Source organism: Micrasema longulum, unplaced genomic scaffold, assembly GCF_059751315.1.
Source record: "Micrasema longulum isolate JH-2025_06_02 unplaced genomic scaffold, ASM5975131v1 h1tg001842l, whole genome shotgun sequence".
Classification (NCBI taxonomy): domain Eukaryota; kingdom Metazoa; phylum Arthropoda; class Insecta; order Trichoptera; family Brachycentridae; genus Micrasema; species Micrasema longulum.
Window position 1 is genome coordinate 727753 of NW_028279016.1, and position 23053 is coordinate 750805.

Below are 23053 nucleotides of genomic sequence, written 5' to 3' on the forward strand. Positions count from 1 at the left end.
AAAGTAAATTCACAAGTAACGGGTTTTGTTTTGTCCCCGTCCGTCTCTCGATCAATTGGTCAGTCTTTTTATAACTACTATTTTTTTTATATTTAGTTGAATATCAAATACTTTTTTTTCATTTTCAACATTCCTGACATCTTCTTTATATATATAATTCCTTTGTACGTGTGATGTCACCGTATTCCTCCTAAACGGCTTACGTAAACACGTATTAAATTCAATACATTTTTAAAAATCGTATTTCTACATAAGTACACCTTTCTGGTAAGATGAACGGAGTTTGACGTTGGCAAAAAGAATGCCACATTTGAAAAAATATTTATTTTATGCTTTGGAATTCAACCATAAACAAGTACCTACTTAAATTCCATATTTTTTTGATATAAACAATTTTTAGTTTTGGAATTGAATCACAAACAAGTACCTAGATGAAAATTATTTTTCCAAGATGATAGCAGGCAAGCCAACGTTCGGGCAGGACAACGTCTGTCGGGTCCGCTAGCAATATATATGTATTTTTAAACGTATGTTTTTTTCTCCTTTCATTAAAATTAAATGATAGTTGAATTTAATGACAAAATAACGTATCGACGCTGGACAGGAAAAGTTACCTAGCGACATGTAACAACTTTAAAGAAGAGCTAATTAAATATTATTATCTATTTATTTTGGCTTGATTCTTTAATAAACAAATATTTTAAACACTAGATTCTTATTTAATTTTTAAAAGTCTTTAATTGGCTATTCCGTAAAATTGCTACATGTCGCTTGATATGTTTTTTCCTTTACAGCGTCGATATACTATAATAACTGAGCTGGAATGTTGCGTACCTATCATAGAACGAAACAATTCAGACCAAACGGACACCAAGTCATCGGAACAATACGCACCATCCTTCGGCTATAGCAGTTCCAGGAATAAGCGAGCAGCATGTTGGCTACATGTCTGGTTATGATACCTACAGTCTAAAATAGCTACCCTTCGGATATCTTTCTTTATTTTGCTAACCATAATGTTGGAACAGTGCTTTATTTATTTATTGTTTACTTTTTTGCATGAACACTTGACAAATTATCTACTCTTCTTAATGTTTATTTTTTGTAAATTTATTGATATAAATTTAAGGAGCTAGAATTCCACTCGTCCATGCGCTTTGTAGCTTTTTTAAATTTTTTAAATTTTTATATGGGAGTTGCTTTATTATTTACCTTGCTTATAATATACAAGGTTGATAAATAAAAAGGTGGATTTTTCTGCAATTAAATTTCTTTAAATTTATCCAAACTGCTGCAGGATGATTGGTAATCTTGCGTCAATATGTAAATGCTATTAATCATAAATTTTGTAAATGGGGTTTAGAATTTCAACAGTCCATGCGCTCAGTAGCTGCAAGACTTGTTATAATCTAATATTATTTGAAAAAATGAGTTTTTTTTATTTTTTATTTTATTGTCATTCAAACACTGAAGTTCATTATCAAATTAAAACAAAACGTAAATAGGGGCTAGAATACTTACCGTCTATGCGTTCTGTAGCTGCAAGACGTGCTGTAACCTAGTTCCTATATATTAAAATAAAAATATATCATAATTGGAAAGGAGGAACTAGAATCCCAATCGTCCATGCGCTCTGTAGCTGCAAGATGAGCAGGGATACTTATTTATTGTACAGCGCCCTTGGGGTGATTTTTACAAAAATAACGCCGTATAAATTATCCAACTATATTTATAACTATAAGTATCTGTATTAATTAAATTTTAGTTTCAGTAAATAAAGTCGCCCTCGTGGTGTAACGGTCAGCGCGTTAGCCTGCCATGCAAGAGGTCTCGGGTTCGATTCCCGACATGGTTGATGTGAAATATTTATTTAAATGGGTGTTTTCACACTAGAATATTTCATAGTTCCTGGACTGGTCTCTGAATGTAACAAAAATTAACAAGATTCGCTGCGATTGGAGTACCAATGCAGTGCCTTATGCACCATTAGGTGCGGAAAGGGAACGATGATGATGATGATGAAATAAAGTTAACTCGTTAATATTGACAATATGTCAATATTCATACTTAAGAATAATTTTATGCTGTGTAATGAATCCTTTGTAATGATTACTTTTCAGAAAACGAAATTCTATACAAAACTATCGAAAGCGAAGATTTATTCATTCTTGACGTCATAAATAGCTCTCTTGTAAAAGTGATCACAGCAAGTCAGTTGGTAAGTTTTACCCCTAATTTTGTAATGTTTAATTAATGTACAATTAAATAAATCATTTATATATATATATATATATATGTTATGTTAAGTTAAACATCCTCACAAGTTGTATTAAAGAACATTGTTTGGCCAACTGCAAAAAATAATAAAAGGCATTAAAATAATTGATATTGTAATTAAAATTAAAATAAAACAACTAATACTAAAGTAAACCTTGATAAAAAAGCTTAATTTAATTTAAATTACAGAGTATTATTATAAAGTTAGTAGCTCAAATATTAATAAAAAACATATTTTTCTTTGGAAAATCCCAATTTATTTTGATGATAATTGACGGAAAACAATATAAATTAATTTTCCTAATAATTTATACCTTTTACGAGATTTAAGTTGAATCCGTTGGTTGCTATTTTTCATCCTTGGCTGCTTCGAGTTGACTAGTCGAGCTGATGTGTACGTATTATGTAGCCAATATGCTTACGTGTTAAGCACAGAGCGACCAGTTGAAACTTGCAACGATTTATGTAGTAACAACAGGCCGGAGACCGCTGCAAAATGCTGTTCAGTGCTAAAATGCATGATAATGCTCCAGCATATGAAGTGTCAGAGTCAATTGCTGCTATTCAAGAAGCTGGGTTTTAATTGGTCTAGGTAAAATGAAACACCTCCCATATTCATCTGATCTGGCCCCCAGTGACTTCCGCCGATTCCCAAAACTCAAGGAAAATATCCGTGGAAAGACATTTTTAGATGACAATGAGCTCATGTGCAGTGTAGATGAGTGGTTGATAGGGTCCGGAAAAATGTTCTACCAGGGCTGGTATTCTGAACGGTATAGCGCGCGAAGAGATCGCTCTGTTAGCGTGTATTTAGTACGTAAATACGCGTTGAACATGCGTTCTCTACGCGCGCTATTGCGTTCAGAATACCACCTTAGGAAGTTATAGTAATGTTAGAGCATTGCTGAAAGAATTACGTTCAAGAACAAGGGGACTACGTCGGATATCAAAGTACAAAAATATTTTCTCATCCTCTTCGAAATTGGTTATGGGTGGAGAATGTCAATCAACCTTCTTAGTATTATTATTTATTTTATTTATTTGACAGTTTATATACATATACAATATATATACATATGAGGGCGGGCATATTGCCTTAAAGCAATTTCTTCCTACCTACCCAAACCGTTCAGTTTGAGAAAATTATAAATGCATGGACATATTGAATCTTACAATGTTATGCAAAAATTAAAAGCAAAGATAAAGAAAAATAAATATGCTTTAAAAAAAAAATAACACTATACTATGAAGAGAGGAGAGGGGATGGGAAGGAAAGAAGAAGGATAAAGGAACAATTTAAATATTTAGATAGTGACATTTCAATCTTGACTTAAATGTAAATAAAGAAGGGGCGTCTCTTAATATTAACGTATTTATTAATTTTATTATTCAATGCAGTGTTCTATGCACTATATGGTGCAGAAACGGAAATTATGATGACGATCTTGTATGTGTAGATCAATCAGTAAACATGTAACAAAAAAGCAATCGAATCTAAACATTAAAAAATGAAATAGGTATCTAACAAAATATTAAAATTTATTTTTCTTTCTTGTATCTTGTATTATTATGTTCCATTAATTTGGTAATTTATAAATTTAAAACAAGAAAGTTTAGTGCTATGAGAAATTTGACATAAAAAATATTTTCTTACACGCGGTAAAAATTAGAGCATTTATTTGAATGGTGAAGTTTCTCGTAAATGTATAAAAAATTCACGAAAAGAAAACTATTTCAAAACTACCTCACAAGTTCACTCGGATAAACCAATGATAGAGTGTTGTGATAGATTTCCGGTTTCCAGGAAGCTAACTCACGAAATAGCAGAACTCTCCTACGAGAACTTGTGACGTCACGTGCGGAGTAATTTAAAAATTACAGAGCATCAACAAAACTAAAGCGTTGATAATACGATACAAAAAAATACGCTTGGCTTAATCTGATAGTCCATTGATAAATAAAAGAAATAAAAATAAAATTTTCAACTTCCTCATTTGCTTGCCTTAAAAAGGCTTTTATCTGTTTAGGTGGCAAATTGTGAAATGCAAATTTTGAAAAAATAAACATACCTATATGTTACCTTTATCTTTTTTGTGGTAACACGATGTGTCATCACCGCGTGCAAATGATTTTTTTACCACAGTCTTTAAAGAATTAAGGAAAAAAATATTTACAGATCAAACAAAACGGTTCACTGTTGTTTTTTTCTTTTATTTCTCTTAAATATATACGTAAATAAATGTTAATATAATAAATAAATAAACCTGAAGTATAATTACTTTTAATAAAACCTGATTTAATTTTTCAGTTATCTCTGAACACGACGGATGTAAAAATCTCTCCCGACAAGAAAATCGTCCTGGCAAGATCGGATCCTGAAACAGTAAGATTTTCATTAAAATTATTACACTAGGCAATGATTTAATCCGGCCAAATTTAACGACATTGAAAGTTGGACGATATTGAAGGTATCACTTTCATATCTATGCCAAGTTTAATTCGTTCAATAATACGAATACGGTTCGGCCCTAATCTCGAATATGCGACTTATATAATATATACGTGTCCGATTTAAATAATTATTATTTTGAACCTATTAACACAATAAAAAACATTGCTTTTAATGGTTGTCAGTTAAATTTAATTGATCATATTTTTAATAAAAAGCTTAAAATAAACCTTTAAAAAATAAATTTAGTTGGTCTCAAAATTCTTTTAATGAATTGTAGGGATACATATACATATATATAATAGGGATACATCACTTTTTACATTTTTAAAGTACAATAGGGTCTATGAAATACTATCCAGTAAAAAAATACTTTTTCGATAATTTTTAGTACCATAAAATATATTTTTAAATATGTAATTTTGAATTCCCGCAAAAACGGTCATTGCATTGGCCACGCCCACAATACTTCACGATTCATGTTAATTTTTAGCTTTGTTCCAAACAAATCATTTTTTTTAAACATCATCACGAACCTTGACGTCACAGCTATCAATGTCAAACATGTTGCGTTATTCTTGTGATATATTTTTTTTTTTAAAAGTTATATATGAAAACATTTCTCCACAATATCCATATTGATTTTAAAAATATATTTAATTATTCTAAATCCATTTCATATATTTTTATCGGTATCTGTAGTACGTGATATTTCCCTTTTGGCGTACAATTTAATACATTAACTCATTTAGTAATAATATTGCTCACATTTTATCTAACATCGTTCGACCAGCGTTTTACATTGTAAATTGTAAAGATAAGGATAATCATTTCAATAATTCGGGAATTTATAAATTAACTTTTGTTTTAAAATGTGACATATTTTAATGTCACTAGACTAGAACGTGAAGCGTAAGATAAATCACCTTACCATAAGATAATAAATTATTAAGATAAGCTATATTTGGTGGACAAATTTAGTGCCATATATGCCACTGGCCGCAGAATGTAACGTTACAGTGGTTGGATAAAAACGAATCAACAACTGACCAGATTTATTTATTAAGTAAAGGAGTTCTTTTATGAATCGGAAATTCTACCAAAATATTTTTTCTTAGACCAGTGCAATTTATTGAGTCATCACTTGACAATATATTTTTTTTTAATGGGTACAATTGTTCAAATTTCTATATTGGTAATACTTCATGTAAATTAAAAATTAGAATCAAAGAATATAAATATGGTCAGTCTCAACAATTATAATTTCTCGAAATTCGCAAATCATCTTACATCCGAAAACCACAATTTAAATCAAGAAACGGGCACTGCAATTTTACATATTAATAAAAGTGGTCTTCGCTTAGACAACCTGGAAAGATTAGAAATAAGTTAAGCCACTAATCAACAACTTTCCATAAAAAATAAAAATAAATTTGACGCTGAGCCCTCTTTTAAAAATATTACCGTAATAATTCATATAACATGTCTCCCTTTTTCTTTCATTCGTCTGTTCCATTCTTAGAATATTTTAATACATTAATAAAAGCGCGAGTTAGTTAGTTTAAGTCCTGATGATGAGGAAGTAAGCTCGAAACCGGTCTACGTATAACTAAAAATTAATATAACCCATACAAATTTACGAAAAAATAGTGCAAATATTACATGATTTGAACCATTTATAGCGTAGGTATTATTTCTAATCAAGTAATTTTACCTGTGACCATATCCATACTAATATTATAAATGCGAATGTGTGTTAGTTTGTTTGTGTTTTTTTGCGAAAGTATTTCAATGGGGCGGCTGATTTATATATTTTTTGGGATATCCAAAAAGGTGAGAACTAAAAAAGATACTTATTTTTTATCTCGAATAAAAAAAATACAATAAAAAATAAATATAGTATGTAAACAATGAGTAACATAATTTAAAAATGAGTACAATCAATTTAAAATTCAACAATGTTTGAGTATGTCCAAATGCTTGCAGACTGGCGGGATTTCCTCCCTAGGAAGTTATTCATATTTAAATTTATTTCACCAGAGAGAGAAAACATTACTGAGAAGTGAATATGGACGTCTAGGCATCTACAGGGTTTATTATCTGTCATTCCAGCCAATGTAATAGGGGCTTAAAGGTTAAAATAGAGTAGAATCCCGCTCTACCGCAAATTGATTCCCATTTTCCATCATGAAGTAATTTTCAACTAGATAAAAACATCTTGAATTTTAAATATTTGAAACCTCACTGTAACGAATTAAATTATAAAATAAACTATAAAAACATCGTACAAATAAAAACATTTATTTTGAAATAATCTTAAATTTTCATTATTTCTTTAAAAATGTTTGCAAAATCCTACATTTTTCTTATCAAAGATCGCTACTTTCAAATAATCACTTAATTAAATCGTTTTTTTTTTGTACATTGATAAAACCACGAAGAAACAAACAAAGCAATATCGTGTCTTCGTGTTACTGTTTTTCTTGTGAAATTTAAAAAGATATAATTTTTGTATTTCTAGGGTTTCAGATATTCGTCCTCAGCCCGCTACACTTTGTATGACATTGCAAAAAAGTGAGTTTTTATTTATTTACTTTTATTTAACGTTTTACATGACACTTTGTTTTTAAATATGAATACCTCACTGGGCACAACCCGGATCGAGGCATTCATTTACATGATTTAATATATACTTGTGGTGTCTAAAAAATAAACATAAAATAATACATATTCATACCCTAATCCACACAGATACGAGTAAATATACATAAATAATAGTTAGAAAAAAAAGAAGAAAAAAAACAAAATAATATTATAAGTACAGCTCACATATTTAACTACTGTGCAGACATTAGTTCAAGTAACTAGCTACTGTCGTAGGCACCTTTACATCGGTAAGTTAACGGTGTCCTAACATCCGCACAAATGCCAAATATATATGACATATATTCATCGAGACACTGTGTGGATACAAATATAAAAAATATAATTTAAAAATAATATTATATAAACAAGTCTACTGCTTTGGTAGGGTGACCATCTCAAAACAGTTCTCGGAACCCAAATCAAGTGGCCATTTTTTTTACAAATAATTAAAATTGCTCACGATTTTTATCTACTATATTATTATTATAAACGTACCGAATTTTATAAGCATAATACTCGTATTTGCTTTATTTTATGCGTCATATTACTATTCTCTGTATCCAGGCGGATGAAAAAAACAATTATGTTTGCGAAATAGAACCAGACCCATGGGCGAGGGTTTTTGAGGTAACAATGTTCCGAGTTTCAAGGGAGTTACAAAAGGTATGGAAAACATTTTAAAGAAGGTGTTTTCGACCTGTTGGCTGCTTTTAAGTAAACTATTGAAAAAGGAAGTCGAGTGTTCAAGTCAAGTCCGAATTGTAGTGTAGTGGCTAGCACGTTCTCCTACCATGCCTAAGGTCAGTATTTGAATCGCGGAAAAATCGAAATGAAATATTAATTTACAGTCCTCCTTAGAGCAGGTTTCCCTAGCAAGGAGGATTCTTAAATTAGTATTAGTTACCTTTTCACACCCGGTGGTGCACAGGGCACTGTATTTGTATAATAAATGTAACGTATTTCAATAAACTGTTATGTAAAGGTAAGGTGATTAATCCTACGCTCCAGGTGCCAGTCGAGAAACAATAAAATGATGCGGTTCAAACAACCTTTAAATTTAATATATCTATTCCACCCTGCCAAGATTCAAACCCTGGACCTCAAAAATGCTAGGCAAACGTGCCAACCACTACACGACGAGGCAGACACTTGATTTCCTTATTCAATTATTTTTAATTTATTCATTTAAATTTATCAGATAAACTCGGTCGGGTAGAGCCAAGGATAATACTCGCACTTTCTCATGTAGAGATATCTCAGAAACTTCTTTTGGATTTTCTCTATCATAAGAGTATTTCAGTTCATGTAGGCTGTGGATGTTTACGCAAGAGCAGCCATCGAGTTAAAAGCAGTCGTCCCGGATTCAGGTTTTATATACAGAGTTTTTATATTCTTAATCCGTCTAGACGCAGACAAAATAAATAAATGCATAATGATTATCTATCTATCTATTCTATCAACGCCTAATATGAGTGCACGCTTATATCTTGTCTTAAAATGGCAGCGTCGAATAGGCGAAGATGTGCTTGAAGGCTTTAATAGGCGAGGGAGGCGTTATTGTCTCTGCCTCCTTTGGTGATGTTTCAAGTGGCTCCACGCTTGAAAAGCTTAAAGCGAAGTCACTTGAAGCGCTAGCGAAAAGGAGACTAAAGAGTGACATTAGAGTGTCCCCACCCCATATAAATCTAGACCAATATTTACTATGGCCTCGAAATACTAGGGATGTCACTCTAATATTTACTATTCTACGGGACAGTATTCGGTTTTCGTACTGTTTTAAAATGTAATGAGATCGAATGTTTTGCATTATTTATGAATATGTATTTTATGTTCTTAAATTGTTTTCTGATTCTGTGTCCAGGCGGATGAAGAATACAGTTTGCCTTTTGCCTACCATTCTCGAGCCCTTGGGTTCGATTATTGGCAGGCGGACGTGAAATGTTAATTTTAAGGATTGTTTAAAATGCGATAAAATGCGTTTTATCGACAAAATCAAGAAGGAAACTTGGCGCTGATTTGGAAATAAAGAGCGAATGGACAGCGGAAAAACGGCTAAAAATATTTACAATGCGAATTTTGATGGATGCAGAAATAGAGGAAGACCGAGAAAGACATGTCATGATCAAATCCAACAAATACTTGAATCATAAGTTTTTTTTTTTCGGCCACGTGGTGTAATGGTCAGCGCGTTTGCCTACCATGCAAGAGGTCTCGAGTTCGATTCCTGACATTGTTGATTTGAAAGATTTATTTAAAAGGGTGTTTTTACACTAGAATATTTTTTAGTCCCTGGTACCTGAAGCGTAAGCGTTTGTCACATGAAGATCAATATACGCTGCGATTGGTTTACCAATGCACTGCCTTATTATTATTATTGTAAAAGTAATAGTTCTTAGATGTAAAAATGTGTTATCCTATCCCACTTAAAAAAAAACATTTTTTGATCTAATAAGTACTTATTATATTTAAATCACACTATAAAAAAAAAATTACAGCCTTTTACTTTGCACAGTAATACAAAATAAAATAATCTTACTACATTGATACACGTGATGATAAAATTAAATAAAATTAAAAATTATACATTATATAAACCAAATACGATTGGAGAATAAAATTAAAATGGGACAAAAAAAGAAGATGTAACTATTTTTTTTTAATGCACGTGATGTTAAACATTAATAATCTTAGTTAGAGGTTGGCGTGACTTATAACATTTTTTCGTACAGCCTTTCATTTATTGAAACAAAAATGTTTTAAAAAAAAAGGTAGATTTAATCCTTTCCATGGCTACACATAATATTTTTTCTCATCAACTAGTACACGATTTAAATAATTTAAGTTAAAACTGCTTGACCTTTTTCTTTACTGCATTATCACAATTTAAAATACACTATGATTAAAACATAATTTAAAAAATGTTTGGGATTCTGAAGACTTAAAATCATCAAATGTCTAAAAACAACATTTTTAATTCTTTTAAATTAAGGGGCAACTGCACAACGGGCGGGTCCGCGTTACTAAAAAATGACGATGATTTACGCCCGTAAATGTTGACCTACGACAACAATACACAGGTTAATTTAAACAGTACCGACCTATCCCAATAGTTATTAGTTTAAATATCGAAGGCAAATATTAGAGTACAAGTTATTTGTCTTGGCGCGGCGTAGCGACCAATACAAACACGATGACCGAAATCATTTCATAGTTCAACACAAGTTGGAAGTTCACACCGCAATACGATTATGTCCGGAAGCATTCGGGCGTCTCACGATCGTTGCCGAAATCGGGCGTGATTATGATTAATTGGTTTGTTTTGTCATAATAGGGAAATACATTTTTAAAGTAAAAATGTCTGAAGTACTGTCCAGTAAAAAAAAAAAATTGTTACTTACTAGTAACATTTTTTTAAAAATTTTTAAATTCCGCAAAAACAGTCATTCCATTGGCCACGCCCCTAATACGTCACGATTCATGTTTATTTGTTCCTGATCATTCAAATTTGTTTAGAACATTACCACGAATCTTGACGTCACAACTATCAAGGCCAAACATGTCGCGTTTTTCTATCTTTTCTATATTTAAAAATATCTTTAATTTTTTTTTGTATGAAAACATTTTTTCACAATATCTATATTGATTTTGAAAGTATAATTAATTATTCTTAATCCATTTTATATATTTTTATCGATATTCGTAGTATGTGATATTTCTCTATTCATGGAAAGAGGGAACTGTTTTTCTTTAATAGTGTGAATACAACTATCTTACCATAGGATACTCCAAAACTGTTAAATATCTTGGTCTTGAAATAGATGAGAACTTAAGGTGGGACACCTTTATTAATAAGGCTAACAAATTCATAAAGCTAATGTATTTTTCAATACTTTAGAAACGAAGAAAATAAGAAAAAATGATATTTTTGTTTTTTTTTTTTTTTCAAAAATATAATAATAGTCTTAAATTAAAGTCCTGCTGAGTTGCATACATACAACTCGTCAGCAGGTTCTTATAAATTGCTTCGATTATTCATACTTAACCTACGTTAATAATATTTTACCTGAAAAATATTACATATTACATACCTATTACATTTTCAAAAATTAAAAAACCATCACTAGTACAATAAACTTTTTTCTGCTAACCATAATTTGAGCAAACGTCTCACTCCTGTATTTAACTCAGTATGTTTAATATTGTTTGGTAACATGTTAAATATTTTAGGTATACTGTATTTTTTTTATTTTTTTTTTATAAATCATATAACACGAAGTATTTCACAAGTATAATACGTTGAACTACATTCCTAGGAATTACAACAACTCAATTCGGGACATAAATAATATTAACATTAAAAAAAATAACACATGTTGAGAACAACAAAGAAACAAAGCAAGTTAAGCACCTTTATAACTAAATATAGCAAAACAATGTATGGCAGTGTCCTTTTGCCATATTTATTGCAATATCTAGAACCAGCTAGCCTTTCCATACTAGTAAACCTGGTGTTGCAATCATGAAAATAATACTATGTAAATTTTGCCAATCTCATTTAGAATATAGACTAATAGGATGGGGATCCGCTGCAGCTAAACATCTTAAACAAATTATTAAAGTACAAAAAGGCATCATAAAAGTTATTCTCAAGGTACCAATAAGAACCCCATACACAGCTTGCCCACCACATACCCCGCACCGTATCTGAGGACATAAGTCTCCTTGGCAGTGCCCACATACGAGGAAAAGTTGCTGGTTGCCGAACGAGAAAAGCTGACCGAAGGAGTTTTCTGTAATCTGGTAGCCTTAGCACCTTTCTGCTGAAAAAAAGTATTCCAGAAGCACGTAATATGTGCATTTGAGAGAGGGAAGTGAATTTGGTGTCATCATCATCATCAAATTACCTTTACCCGCATCAGACCTTTAAAAAGATCTAGGTAGGGAACTGATAAAAGGGTACTCGCAAAGGTTTGCCTTCGACCTAATAAATCTCAGCTGAAATCAAGTGAGGATTATCACTAGAGCCCTTTAAGGGCACTGTATATTAAACAAACATCTTGCTAGAATGAAACACCCATACACATTATATGTGAATGTAATGCTTTACATCATAAAATGAGCCTCATTCTCGGGGGACGACTGGTCAAACCTGACGATATTAAAGAGCTCACCCCTACCTAATAGCCCGATACATTACGGATTTGGGCTTTGAGGGGGAGATTTAGCATAATGTCAACTCTTGCCTTCCAGACAGTAGCCAGGCTCTTTATAGACCTGGGCTTAGAGGGCGAGCTCTATTTACGGGGACCCATCACAATAGATCTTCACAGGTCGCAGTGACGTCAGGAGCTCGAATAGCACTGATCCCCCTTCTAAGAATAAGAAAAAAAAAGTGGTTGGGGCTTTCAATGGTCAGTGCGTTAGTTCCAAATTAGTGCGGTCATACTTCTCGGGCCCTGTTCGAAAATAAAAGCCCAGAAAGAGTGAAATATTACGATGTTTAATCACGTTTCAAATCAATATTTCACCTCTAGCAACTTTGATGAACAAGCCAATCTTCAATCCTTTGAAACACTTTGATTTTCCTTTACAGGATTTTAACCCGAGAGTTCATGTATTTAGCCATCGAGTCGAAAACTGGTGAAGGATTCTGGTTCATTTTACACACAGCTATTTTATTTTTCATCCAAGCGGACACGGACTTATCAGGTATACCAACTGACACGAAAATGAAAGACGATAATTGGGTGAGCGTTGTGTTTCAGTGAGACGGTGGATATAGCTCAGCACCGCCGCCTCCAGTACTGCGCCTTCAGCGGAGAAGGTCATTCTCTGGCCTACGTGCTGGACAATGATGTCTACTACAAGGCAGATATGGCGGCAGTTGACTTGCGCGTCACGCACGATGGGGTTCCAGGAGTCATCTACAACGGCGTGCCCGATTGGGTCTACGAAGGTAACACCAGAATTATTTCCCCATTATTATTATTATTTATTTATTTATTATCATTACATTGCATACACAAAATTGCTTCGACTGCCTAACTAAGATTATTTACCCCGTTCTAAGACGGTCAAAAAAAAATATAAAAAAACAGTAATCTATATATAGAAACAGTTATAAAGATACAGGACAAAGTGAAAAACAAAGTAAAAAATGAAGTAAAACATGGTGAAAAATGAAGTAAAAACATAGTAAAAATGTAGTAAAAACATAGTAAAATTGTAGTAAAAACATAGTAAAGTTGAAGTCTAAACCCATTACAACAGAGATGAAGAACATTTAAGAGAAGGTTATATGGAAGTCTAGGCATCTACAGGGCTTATGACCTGTCAATGGCTGGTTTAAGTGGCCGCTTTACACACTGTGTAACATTCACCATTCTGCCCATATTTGAACATCTATATTCCTTCAATTCTTTCATCTGTTGATGTTTGTGAAGTTAAAAAGCTGAAACCTTTATTTAAGCCCTGTAGATGCCTAGACTTCCATATTACCTTCTTTTAAATGTTCTTCATCTCTGTTGTAATATGTTAATATAAACAGCTCCCCAGGGAGTTGAATCCAGTCCTTGTCTAAAAAAATTTGGACAAACTCAAAATATTGTTGATAGTCAAAACCATTAAAATATATAAATATGTCAAAAAGCATTTTCAAAAAAAAAAACATAGCAAATTACCGAGTAGAAAGAGAAAAAAAACATATTTTAAAATAAAGTAAAAGATGTAATAACAAAATAAAAATTCATAGTTAAAACAAATTAAAAAGTCTTGAGGATCTTAAAATTTAAATCAGTAAAAAACTAAAAATATATATAAAAAAATTAAATTAACACATGTGTTGGCCATCTAACAGCCACCATCAACCCCATTAAATCATATCTATTCGTACAAATGCTTATATTTGCTGTGGGAAACTTTTTTTTATTGTACACGACTTTTTTTTCATGAAATACAAAAAAACACAAAATTAAATATATCTATATACCTTGGTTTTTGAAAGTGGTATAAATAAACCAATCAAATGAAATATTATACAGTTTATTCACATTAAAAAAAAATTCCCATTGTAAAGTATGATTAATAATAAAAATAATGTGACCTCACTGGGGTTACCCGTGCCGAAGACACTTAACAATATTATACTTTTTATAAAATATTTTTACATTTGAGAATAAACAAAAAAAAAACCATCCCGTTTCTAACCACCTATCATTTATTTTTATTAATAAAACAAATAATATAGGCCCAAAAACAAAGTGTTTTCACTTAAATTCCAAATGAGGAAGATCGTTGTCTTTTTTATTTATTTGTTAAAAGACTATTAAACTAACCCAAAAATTATTATTTTATATTTTTATATATTGTATAATCAGCGCTTTGATTTAAAAAAAAATGTATTTCTGAAATAATTCCTCGTGGGACGTCAGAAGTTTTTATCTGTCAGTTCTTCCGATTACTTCGTTTACGGTAAACAAACCGGATATCCTTCACAGCTCTTATATCATTGGTTGGTTCATATGAACCAGTGACGTTGTTCAAAGTTGTGCGATTTTATTAAATATTTTTTATTATTTTTTCTTACATTTTAAAAGAAACTTTGCGGTACAATTCGATACTTTAATTTTTATCGCGCGCAAGAACACATTTTTTTTTATCCAATTTCCCGTAGAGCTTAAGTTCCACATTATTACACGAATAACCACAGAAAGTGCTTAGTGGTAGTAGTAGTTTATGAATATATTTATGATGAGATACAATATATTTATTATACTTGTGTATGAGGAGAAAACATGGTTGTAAACATTCTAAATTAAAGGTAAAAAGTTATTTGTTTATTTATTTAATTAATTGACGGACTTATGCAGTCCATTCTAACGATGGTATATACAATATCTTATAATAAATACAGGTACTAATAAAATAAAATACAACTTAATAAAATTAAAGATAGGACAAAAAAATAAAAATTACTACCTCAAGACAAGATTCGGTCTATCTTAGTGATTTTTAAATCTATGAGGACTTACACCAAAAAAGTCCAGATCTTGTCTCGAATTTACAATACGACACAATCGGAACATTGGTGCATGCAAGCCATAATTTGTACTGTGTTGATCAAGGAACAGCACATTATTATTTCGCAACCAGCGGATTGGAACGTTGAATGCCACTTGTTCCAGTAACGATGGTACATCAATTAAGCCATTCAGTAAATTAAACATAAATATGGAGTCAATGTTATTTCTACGTTTTTGTAGACTTGAGATTTTTAACATCGACTTCATTTCTTCGTAAGTGTAGTCTCCCCTTTTGAGGCCAATCATCCATGTTACTTTTCTTAGCAAACGATGTTGCACCGATTCGATATGATTTATCCGGCCCACATAGAAGGGAGACCAGATCAAGGATGCATATTCGAAAAGAGGACGAATAAGTGAGCAATTTGGTGTTTTAATTTACGAGACATTTGATTTGTGAGACATTTCAACAATACTCGCAAATTGATTACCAATTTACCAGCACTTATTGAAAACTTTTTTGCAACTGACGTTGGTTTGGCTTTGGTTTTCTTTCTGAAGTAACATTTGTTGCCTTGTGTCTTTGTAGCAAATGAAACCTGAATAATTGTACAATTACAGAGTTGACCATTTTATACAGCAACATGAAAATAAACATTTCTCTACGGTCATACAATGAAGGTAGTTTTAGTACTGCTTGTAAATCTTTAGAACCAACACTGGCTTCCTTTAGCCTATTCCTATAGTATTCAGAATAGAACACAAGAGTTACAGATTGTTCGTTTGTATGTATGTAGTGAAAATTTGTTTTATTTATTTTTATTTCAATCGAAGCTAAATTGGCAGTGCACAACGGAGTTTTAGTCCCAACACTTATGTATGGTAGTGAAACATGGAACTGGCAGAGGAAGGATGAAAGCTGAGTGAACAACGAATGTGTGGGAAATCAATGTATGACAGGGTTACGAATAATGAAATCAGGCGAGAGTGTAAATCTGAGTCGAGTATAAGATTAAGAAAGGGTCTCTGAGATGGTTTGGTCACGTGGAACGAATAGATGACAAAAGAATGATAAAACAAGTAAATATGGCGAAAATGAACGGCAACGTGAGACGAGGACGACCAAGGAAGACGTGGCATGATCAGATAAACCAAAATGTTAAGTCTGGTCATGTCAAAAGCAAGCAGAACCGAAGGGCATGTATGACAAGATGTATGAATGTGGAAGAGGCTAGGATTGTATGCCAGGATAGACGTGTGTGGCGGTCCATTCTCTCTGCCTACCCCTACGGGGAAATGGCGTGATGGTAGCAGTAGTATTTTTATTTATTTATTCATGCAAATACATACATATTACAAAGGAATAATAATAACGTATTCCTAACTCTATGAGTCCAAGAGCCCTGTGTTGAGTTAGGATAACGAAAACGAAACGAAAACGAAAGTGGTAGCATGTACGTAATTAAATAATAGCATAAACTAAAATTAAAAATTATTACATAAGAGTATGTTTCAATAAACATCTGGACAACACGCTTAAAATAGTATGTAAATCTATGCAATATCTCGCAGCAGTCTCTTACAATAGTCTCTTCCCTTAGACAAAATTCAAACTTGTACACTTCTCCTGAAAATTGTTTTCGTTTTGGATAACTTAACATGTTTATCCAGGACATTGAACACTCTTGGGGCCACAAAAGAGAAATTTCTCTGAGCGGAATTCGTACGTATTTTTGGTGTTAACTCGTAAGAGCATTCTGCTAGGACCTCCTCTTCCAATTTAAGAAATGTGTCAATGACTCTTTTGAGGACGGAATACGATTGTGATAGCTTTAGAGTAGACTAGATGTATGAGATACGGGTCCGAAGTTCTTTTTCTATTTCACACATAACTGTATTATTTATCTACCCAGATACATAAAAAAAATACCAATTCATAAGGATGGATTAGTTGTAAAATAAAAATCATACTTCACCTGTTTGTTTGTCTTAAGGAGATTTCATTATTAGGACGTTTCGCTACATGAATGAGTTTTCAATAAATTTTGATTCCCGCTAAGGTGAAATACATAATGTTTATTTACAAAGGTCTTTTTTCACAATTATATTACTGAACTCCAGGAATAGAAATATTTTTTTAATTTTTTTTATTTATTTATTTCTTAAGTTAGCTTATATTAAAACTATTATGTACATTTACATCATCTATATATATTTACATTTCCTTACAGTAACTTATACATTTATTTTTAAATTCTTTCAGACACTTTTCATTCTTCATACATTCAGGCATCTCATCATAAATTTTTAAACCCTTATACATCAAACAATTTTGCGACTCAGCTCTTTTCAATAATGGTAGTCTTATTTTATCCTTTTGTCTAGTAGCATATTCATGACAATTTTTGTTTAAGACAACTTTATCCTTAAAATATTTTGGTAATTTATCGTGAAAAAATGTATGTATAAATATCAACATATTAAATTTAAGTCTCCTTCTTACAGATAACCATTTTAGTTCATCTCTCATTTTTTTTACATTGCTATATTTATTTTTCTTAAGAACTATTCTCATCGCTTTATTTTGTAAAATTTCTAGTTTATTTAAATTTCCTTCGTTTGCTAAAAATAATATTGTTGAGCAGTAATCTTTATGTGGATGAATGATTGTTTTGTAAATTAGTTCTGCAGTATCTTTATTTAATTTATTTCTCAATCTACTAAGGAAAAATATTTTTTTTTATATTTTTTTATTAACGTGTTCAAAATTTGCATTTAATGTCAATTTTGAATCAAGTATTATCCCCAAATATTTCATTTCATTAACCTTTTCTATGGTTTCATTATCAATAAGTACATTCATCCTTGGGTTTGGCTTTTTTCTTCCTCTCCATGTATTTTGTTTTTCCAACATTAAGCTGAAGTTTATTAATTTTGAGCCACTCAGATATTCTGTTTAAGTCCTCGTTTAATTTTTGTAAAGTCTCTGTATAATTTTCTCCCGCTATATAGATTAATGTATCATCGGCAAATAATTGTAGTTTGCAGTGTTTTATTATATTTGTGATGTCGTTTATATATATTATAAATAAAATAATGATCATTCAATATCATGTAATAAACTATACATGTGCGCTGAAGTGCTATAATACACAATTAGGGGTGAATAAGATGATATTAATGATATCTTAGTACAGAAAGACTGTAAAAGCTTTATTGAAATATTCCATATGTCTATACTATAGTATTGGTTATGATGACGTGTGAAAATCTCATGTCATGTCTGAATTTTTTAATCTCCTCACTGTCAAAACCAGCTAACCCAGAAAATATATTCTTTACCTTAAAATAGAATTATCCCTTTATTCTAACTCCATGGATATTTTATCTTGTGAAATAATAATAAAAAAAATCCATATAAAAGTACCTACAAACAAAAAATATTTTTTTTGGTTATGATGTCATTCTATAGTTTATCAACTTTATTTTTATAAAAATCATATGTTAAGTTGCAAATATAGTTTAAAATCATACTTCTGATGGTTTGAAAATAGTGTTTGTAAGCAAACAGCAATATCCCATCAGTCATTTTATTCGACTAATGACAGGCTTGAAATTTAAATTTTCAAAATGGCCGTGCCATACAAATATTTGGAAAGTTTTTTGAATTCGTGTTTCTATTAAATCTAATTTATTAACAATATTTTGAGTTTGTCCAAATTTTTGTAGACTAGGACTGGATTCAACTCCCTGGGGAGCTGTTTATATTAACATATTACAACAGAGGTGAAGAACATTTAAGAGAAGGTAATATAGAAGTCTAGGCATCTACAGAGCTTATGACCTAGTGGCCACTTTACACACTGTGTAACATTCACCATTCTGTCTATATTTGAACATCTATATTCCTTCAATTCTTTCATCTGTTGATGTTTGTGAAGTTAAAGAGCTGAAATCTTTATTTATGCGGGTGAGATTCATCTAATTGAATTATTTCACCTACATACTAGGCAACGCCTGAAAATATTATTTTTTCAATTTCTATACTTCTTCTTGGACCAGGTAATTTTATTCGTTTTATAAAGTTTAAGTGCAGTGAAAATAACATTTCTAACATAAAGACTCTCTTTGGCATTAGTGTATCAGTTTTTGTTATGTTTCAAGTTTCAAGGGAGTTTGCTATCTTTGCTTCCAATGCCATCAATTATCCAATAACCAAAAATAAATTCAAAGATGCGTAAAGTTTACTGAATTCACATTTTGTATACTACAGTGCACTACAGTCCCGTTTAATCGAATTTGATGGGACCGATGAGGCTTCGATAAAACTAAAATTCCGCTAAGCCAGAAAATACATATATAGCGAAAATGAGCGGCAGAATGAACAGAAATATGAAAATTCTAAAAACACATAAAAACATTCCTGCACGATGGAATACAAAATTAAATCGAGGAAGTGAAACAAATTGACATTTTCTTTTGCTTCCTATGAGATGAACGTTTCTTTGCATCTAGCTATCTAAGGCGTTTAGTGAGAAGCAGCTCAGCAAAATACGATTCCTCTTGTTAATCAAGGTACACCACGAAATCTTCAAACATCCTAGTTGCTTCTGAATACATTGGCCCTTTTCTTCTTTTCCACGACGCCCACTGTATAAAGGCAGAATACAATATGGTAATACAAAAGGATTTAGGTGATTTGGTTGAAATTTGATTAAACGCGAATGTCACTATTTTAAAAAAAAGATTATGCCATTAACATTTTTATGGATGTAACCACTCCACTGGCCCATAGGCACGTTCCGGAGTCAAGTGTATTTTTAGAAAATGCTGTCGTAAATTAAGATTTTAGTTTTATATGAAAAAAATAAAATAATAAAAAGGGAAATGAATTTTTTTTAAAATAGACATTAAAAGAAAAGAGAAAAAAATAAAAGATGTTCAATGCGTATAATTATAGTCTGACGCACGAGATATATTCCTCGGCTTCCTTTTAAGTCCTTTTAGCTATCCAATAATGGATGAGACGTTATTTGTTTTGCTAACTGATATCTCCATACTTAATAATTTATAAAGTTAAGGTGTCAGAAAATTTTAGTATATCTGTCCGCAATTTGTTTTTGTCTTTGCCTTGTATCGTAATATACATATGTGCTGTTCATGATAAAATTAAGATGATGTTATTGATAAAATTTATGCATTTAATTTTTAAAAATCAGTTTTATCAATAATTCATTCAAATGAACGGAAAATGTTATAGTGTCTTAAGTGAAGAGGTTAACCAGCCAATGCGATGGCATTAGCTCAATAAAGCATAGAGTTTTATATTTCTATCTCATATAGTCTCATTTTTAAAATACCCATCAATAATTTCTCTATAAAAATACATTCCAGTTGGTTATGTAACAAAATTATGAAACCTTCATAAAATTTATAAAAATGTGTTTTCAGAGGAAGTGTTTGGTTCTGGTTCGGCACTTTGGTTCTCACCGCAGAAGAACTTTTTGGCGCTGGCTTCCTTCAATGATACTAACGTGGATGAAGTAGTTTATTTTACGTATGGGCTCCCAGGATCTATCGAGGATCAATATCCTAAAATGTGGCCTCTCAAATATCCAAAGGTGAGAAAATACACATTTACAAAACCTCAATCCTATGAATAAAAAGTTGGACAGAAGTATTAAAAAAGAACGACAGTTTCTTTGAATATTAACAAAAAATATATACCTACATCGTGAGCGTACAAGAAAAAATAGCCAAGTCAGAATTCTTGTTTGTTTGCGAATCAAGATTGAAGTTTTTACATCGTCATAAACTAATTGTTTTGCTATTTAGTGTACTTTAAATTTTAAGCATCTTTTCCTTTACATTTATTTATTTATTTGTTCATTCAAAATTACACTCGTTTACATATTCATAAATATAAATAATAAAAAACGCATAGTAAAATGAATTATTTAAATAAAACATTTTGTAAATTTACCACACAAGAGTTTAATACATTGAAACACGACTAGTTTCGGGTAATCAGTATTACCCATCCTCAGGTGTAAATATAAAGTAAACTAAAATACATAAACAGATTAATAATTGGGTACTGATCGGGTCGGGCGGAAAGGGAAAGGCAATGTGAGGTGGAGGGGGTGGTTTTTTTTTATCATATGTAATATTGATAGCAGGGGTGATGCATTTTACTTACATTTTACCCGAAACTAGTCGTGTTTTAATGTATTAAACTCTTGTGTGGTATATTTACAAAGTATTTTTATTGAAATAAATTCAAAATGTGTTTCCACAAAGTAAATGCTGAAACAATAAATAATATTAAATGAATTAAATTATAATAACATGTTTTGTAATAGAATAAAAATCCAAAAATAAAAGTATACGCAATGTTTTGTGGTTGGTATGAAAGTGCTTTGATTTTGTCAATATTTCCAGTTTTTCATTTCCATGTTGATAGATCAATATACAATAATGATCAATTTTGTAAAAAAACTTTGAGATATAAGTAGACTTGGTTAAATTTTGAGTTAAATATAACATATCGCACACATGCTTGGTGTAAAAATCTCAAAATTGCATGCAATTGACCTCGCCACTTTTTCTTGTATGCACACGGTATGTGGATAATTAATCTAAGAATAACAAGAGGACGGATTTATCGGACATTCTTATAATAACCGTAATAATATGTTTGTACTAATCCATAAAAGAGATAAAAGATAGATATATCCATCTTGTAAAGAGATACACAACTGTTGTGGTTGTTGTCGATGAATCGAGTTGTGGTCCCGTGGCTAGTTTTGCGGTCTCACGAATTATTACAACTTGTTGTAAATGACCCTAATATTGAAATATTTGCGTAAATCATAAGAACGCAAAAATTTCTTTGGAATAAATTAAATAATCTTCCTAAATTAAATATTATTAAATACTTAATATATATAACCACTTACCGGCTTTTCTATGTTTACCGGTTTCGAGAAGTACCCGTATCTTCGTCAGGACACAAATTAAACCAACATGCAAACCAACATGCAAAACCCACTGTGCACCTTCACCATAGTTGTTGCACAAAAATATAAAACCAACACAACATGCATTTTAATAAACACATGCACTGATTAGGACAAACATACACTTAAATTATGAAAATATTTTGTTGTTTGAGAATTAATGAAAAAAGTAGAGGAGATGGAGGGAGGGGTAAGCTTAATAGGTTTAATAGGGTGACGATTACAGTGGAACATCGTATAAAGAACTATATTGGAAGTTTGTTTGATTATTGATTAAAGGAAAAAATAATGTTCCTAATAATTATTATTAATTATTTTACTTAAAACTCTTTTAGCATAACTTTTTTCGATGCAATCGACCTTAAAACAAGTATTTCATTTACAGAAACATAAATTTCAGCTTCGAATAAAAATTTTAAAGTTCAATTTTCGGGGTTCGATGAATTTCCCGGTAAGGCTGTATCGAATACGTAAAGCAATCACGCTGTTTTGTTTTCCCAGTTCTTGATTTCCTTTTCGGGATTCGCCCCGAGGCAGAGGCAGAACAGGGTACAATACGGAGGCTCCATGAATGCACCTGTTGCCCCTAGTGAACCTGAACCTATTTATAGCGCGAGTGGGAAGCTGTTGCGGAGCGGAAG

General features: G+C 31.4%; 1 protein-coding gene across 1 annotated transcript in view; it reads left to right on the forward strand.

Moving 5' to 3' along the window:
* LOC148273767 (venom dipeptidyl peptidase 4) overlaps positions 1-23053 on the forward strand; it is an 84331-nt gene that overhangs the window by 22096 nt on the left and 39182 nt on the right. Inside the window, exons 3-7 of the mRNA XM_088238223.1 lie at positions 2121-2218; positions 4586-4660; positions 7248-7300; positions 13138-13328; positions 20845-21014. Coding sequence (XP_088094349.1) covers positions 2121-2218; positions 4586-4660; positions 7248-7300; positions 13138-13328; positions 20845-21014 — 587 coding nt within the window. The remainder of the gene's footprint in view (positions 1-2120; positions 2219-4585; positions 4661-7247; positions 7301-13137; positions 13329-20844; positions 21015-23053) is intronic.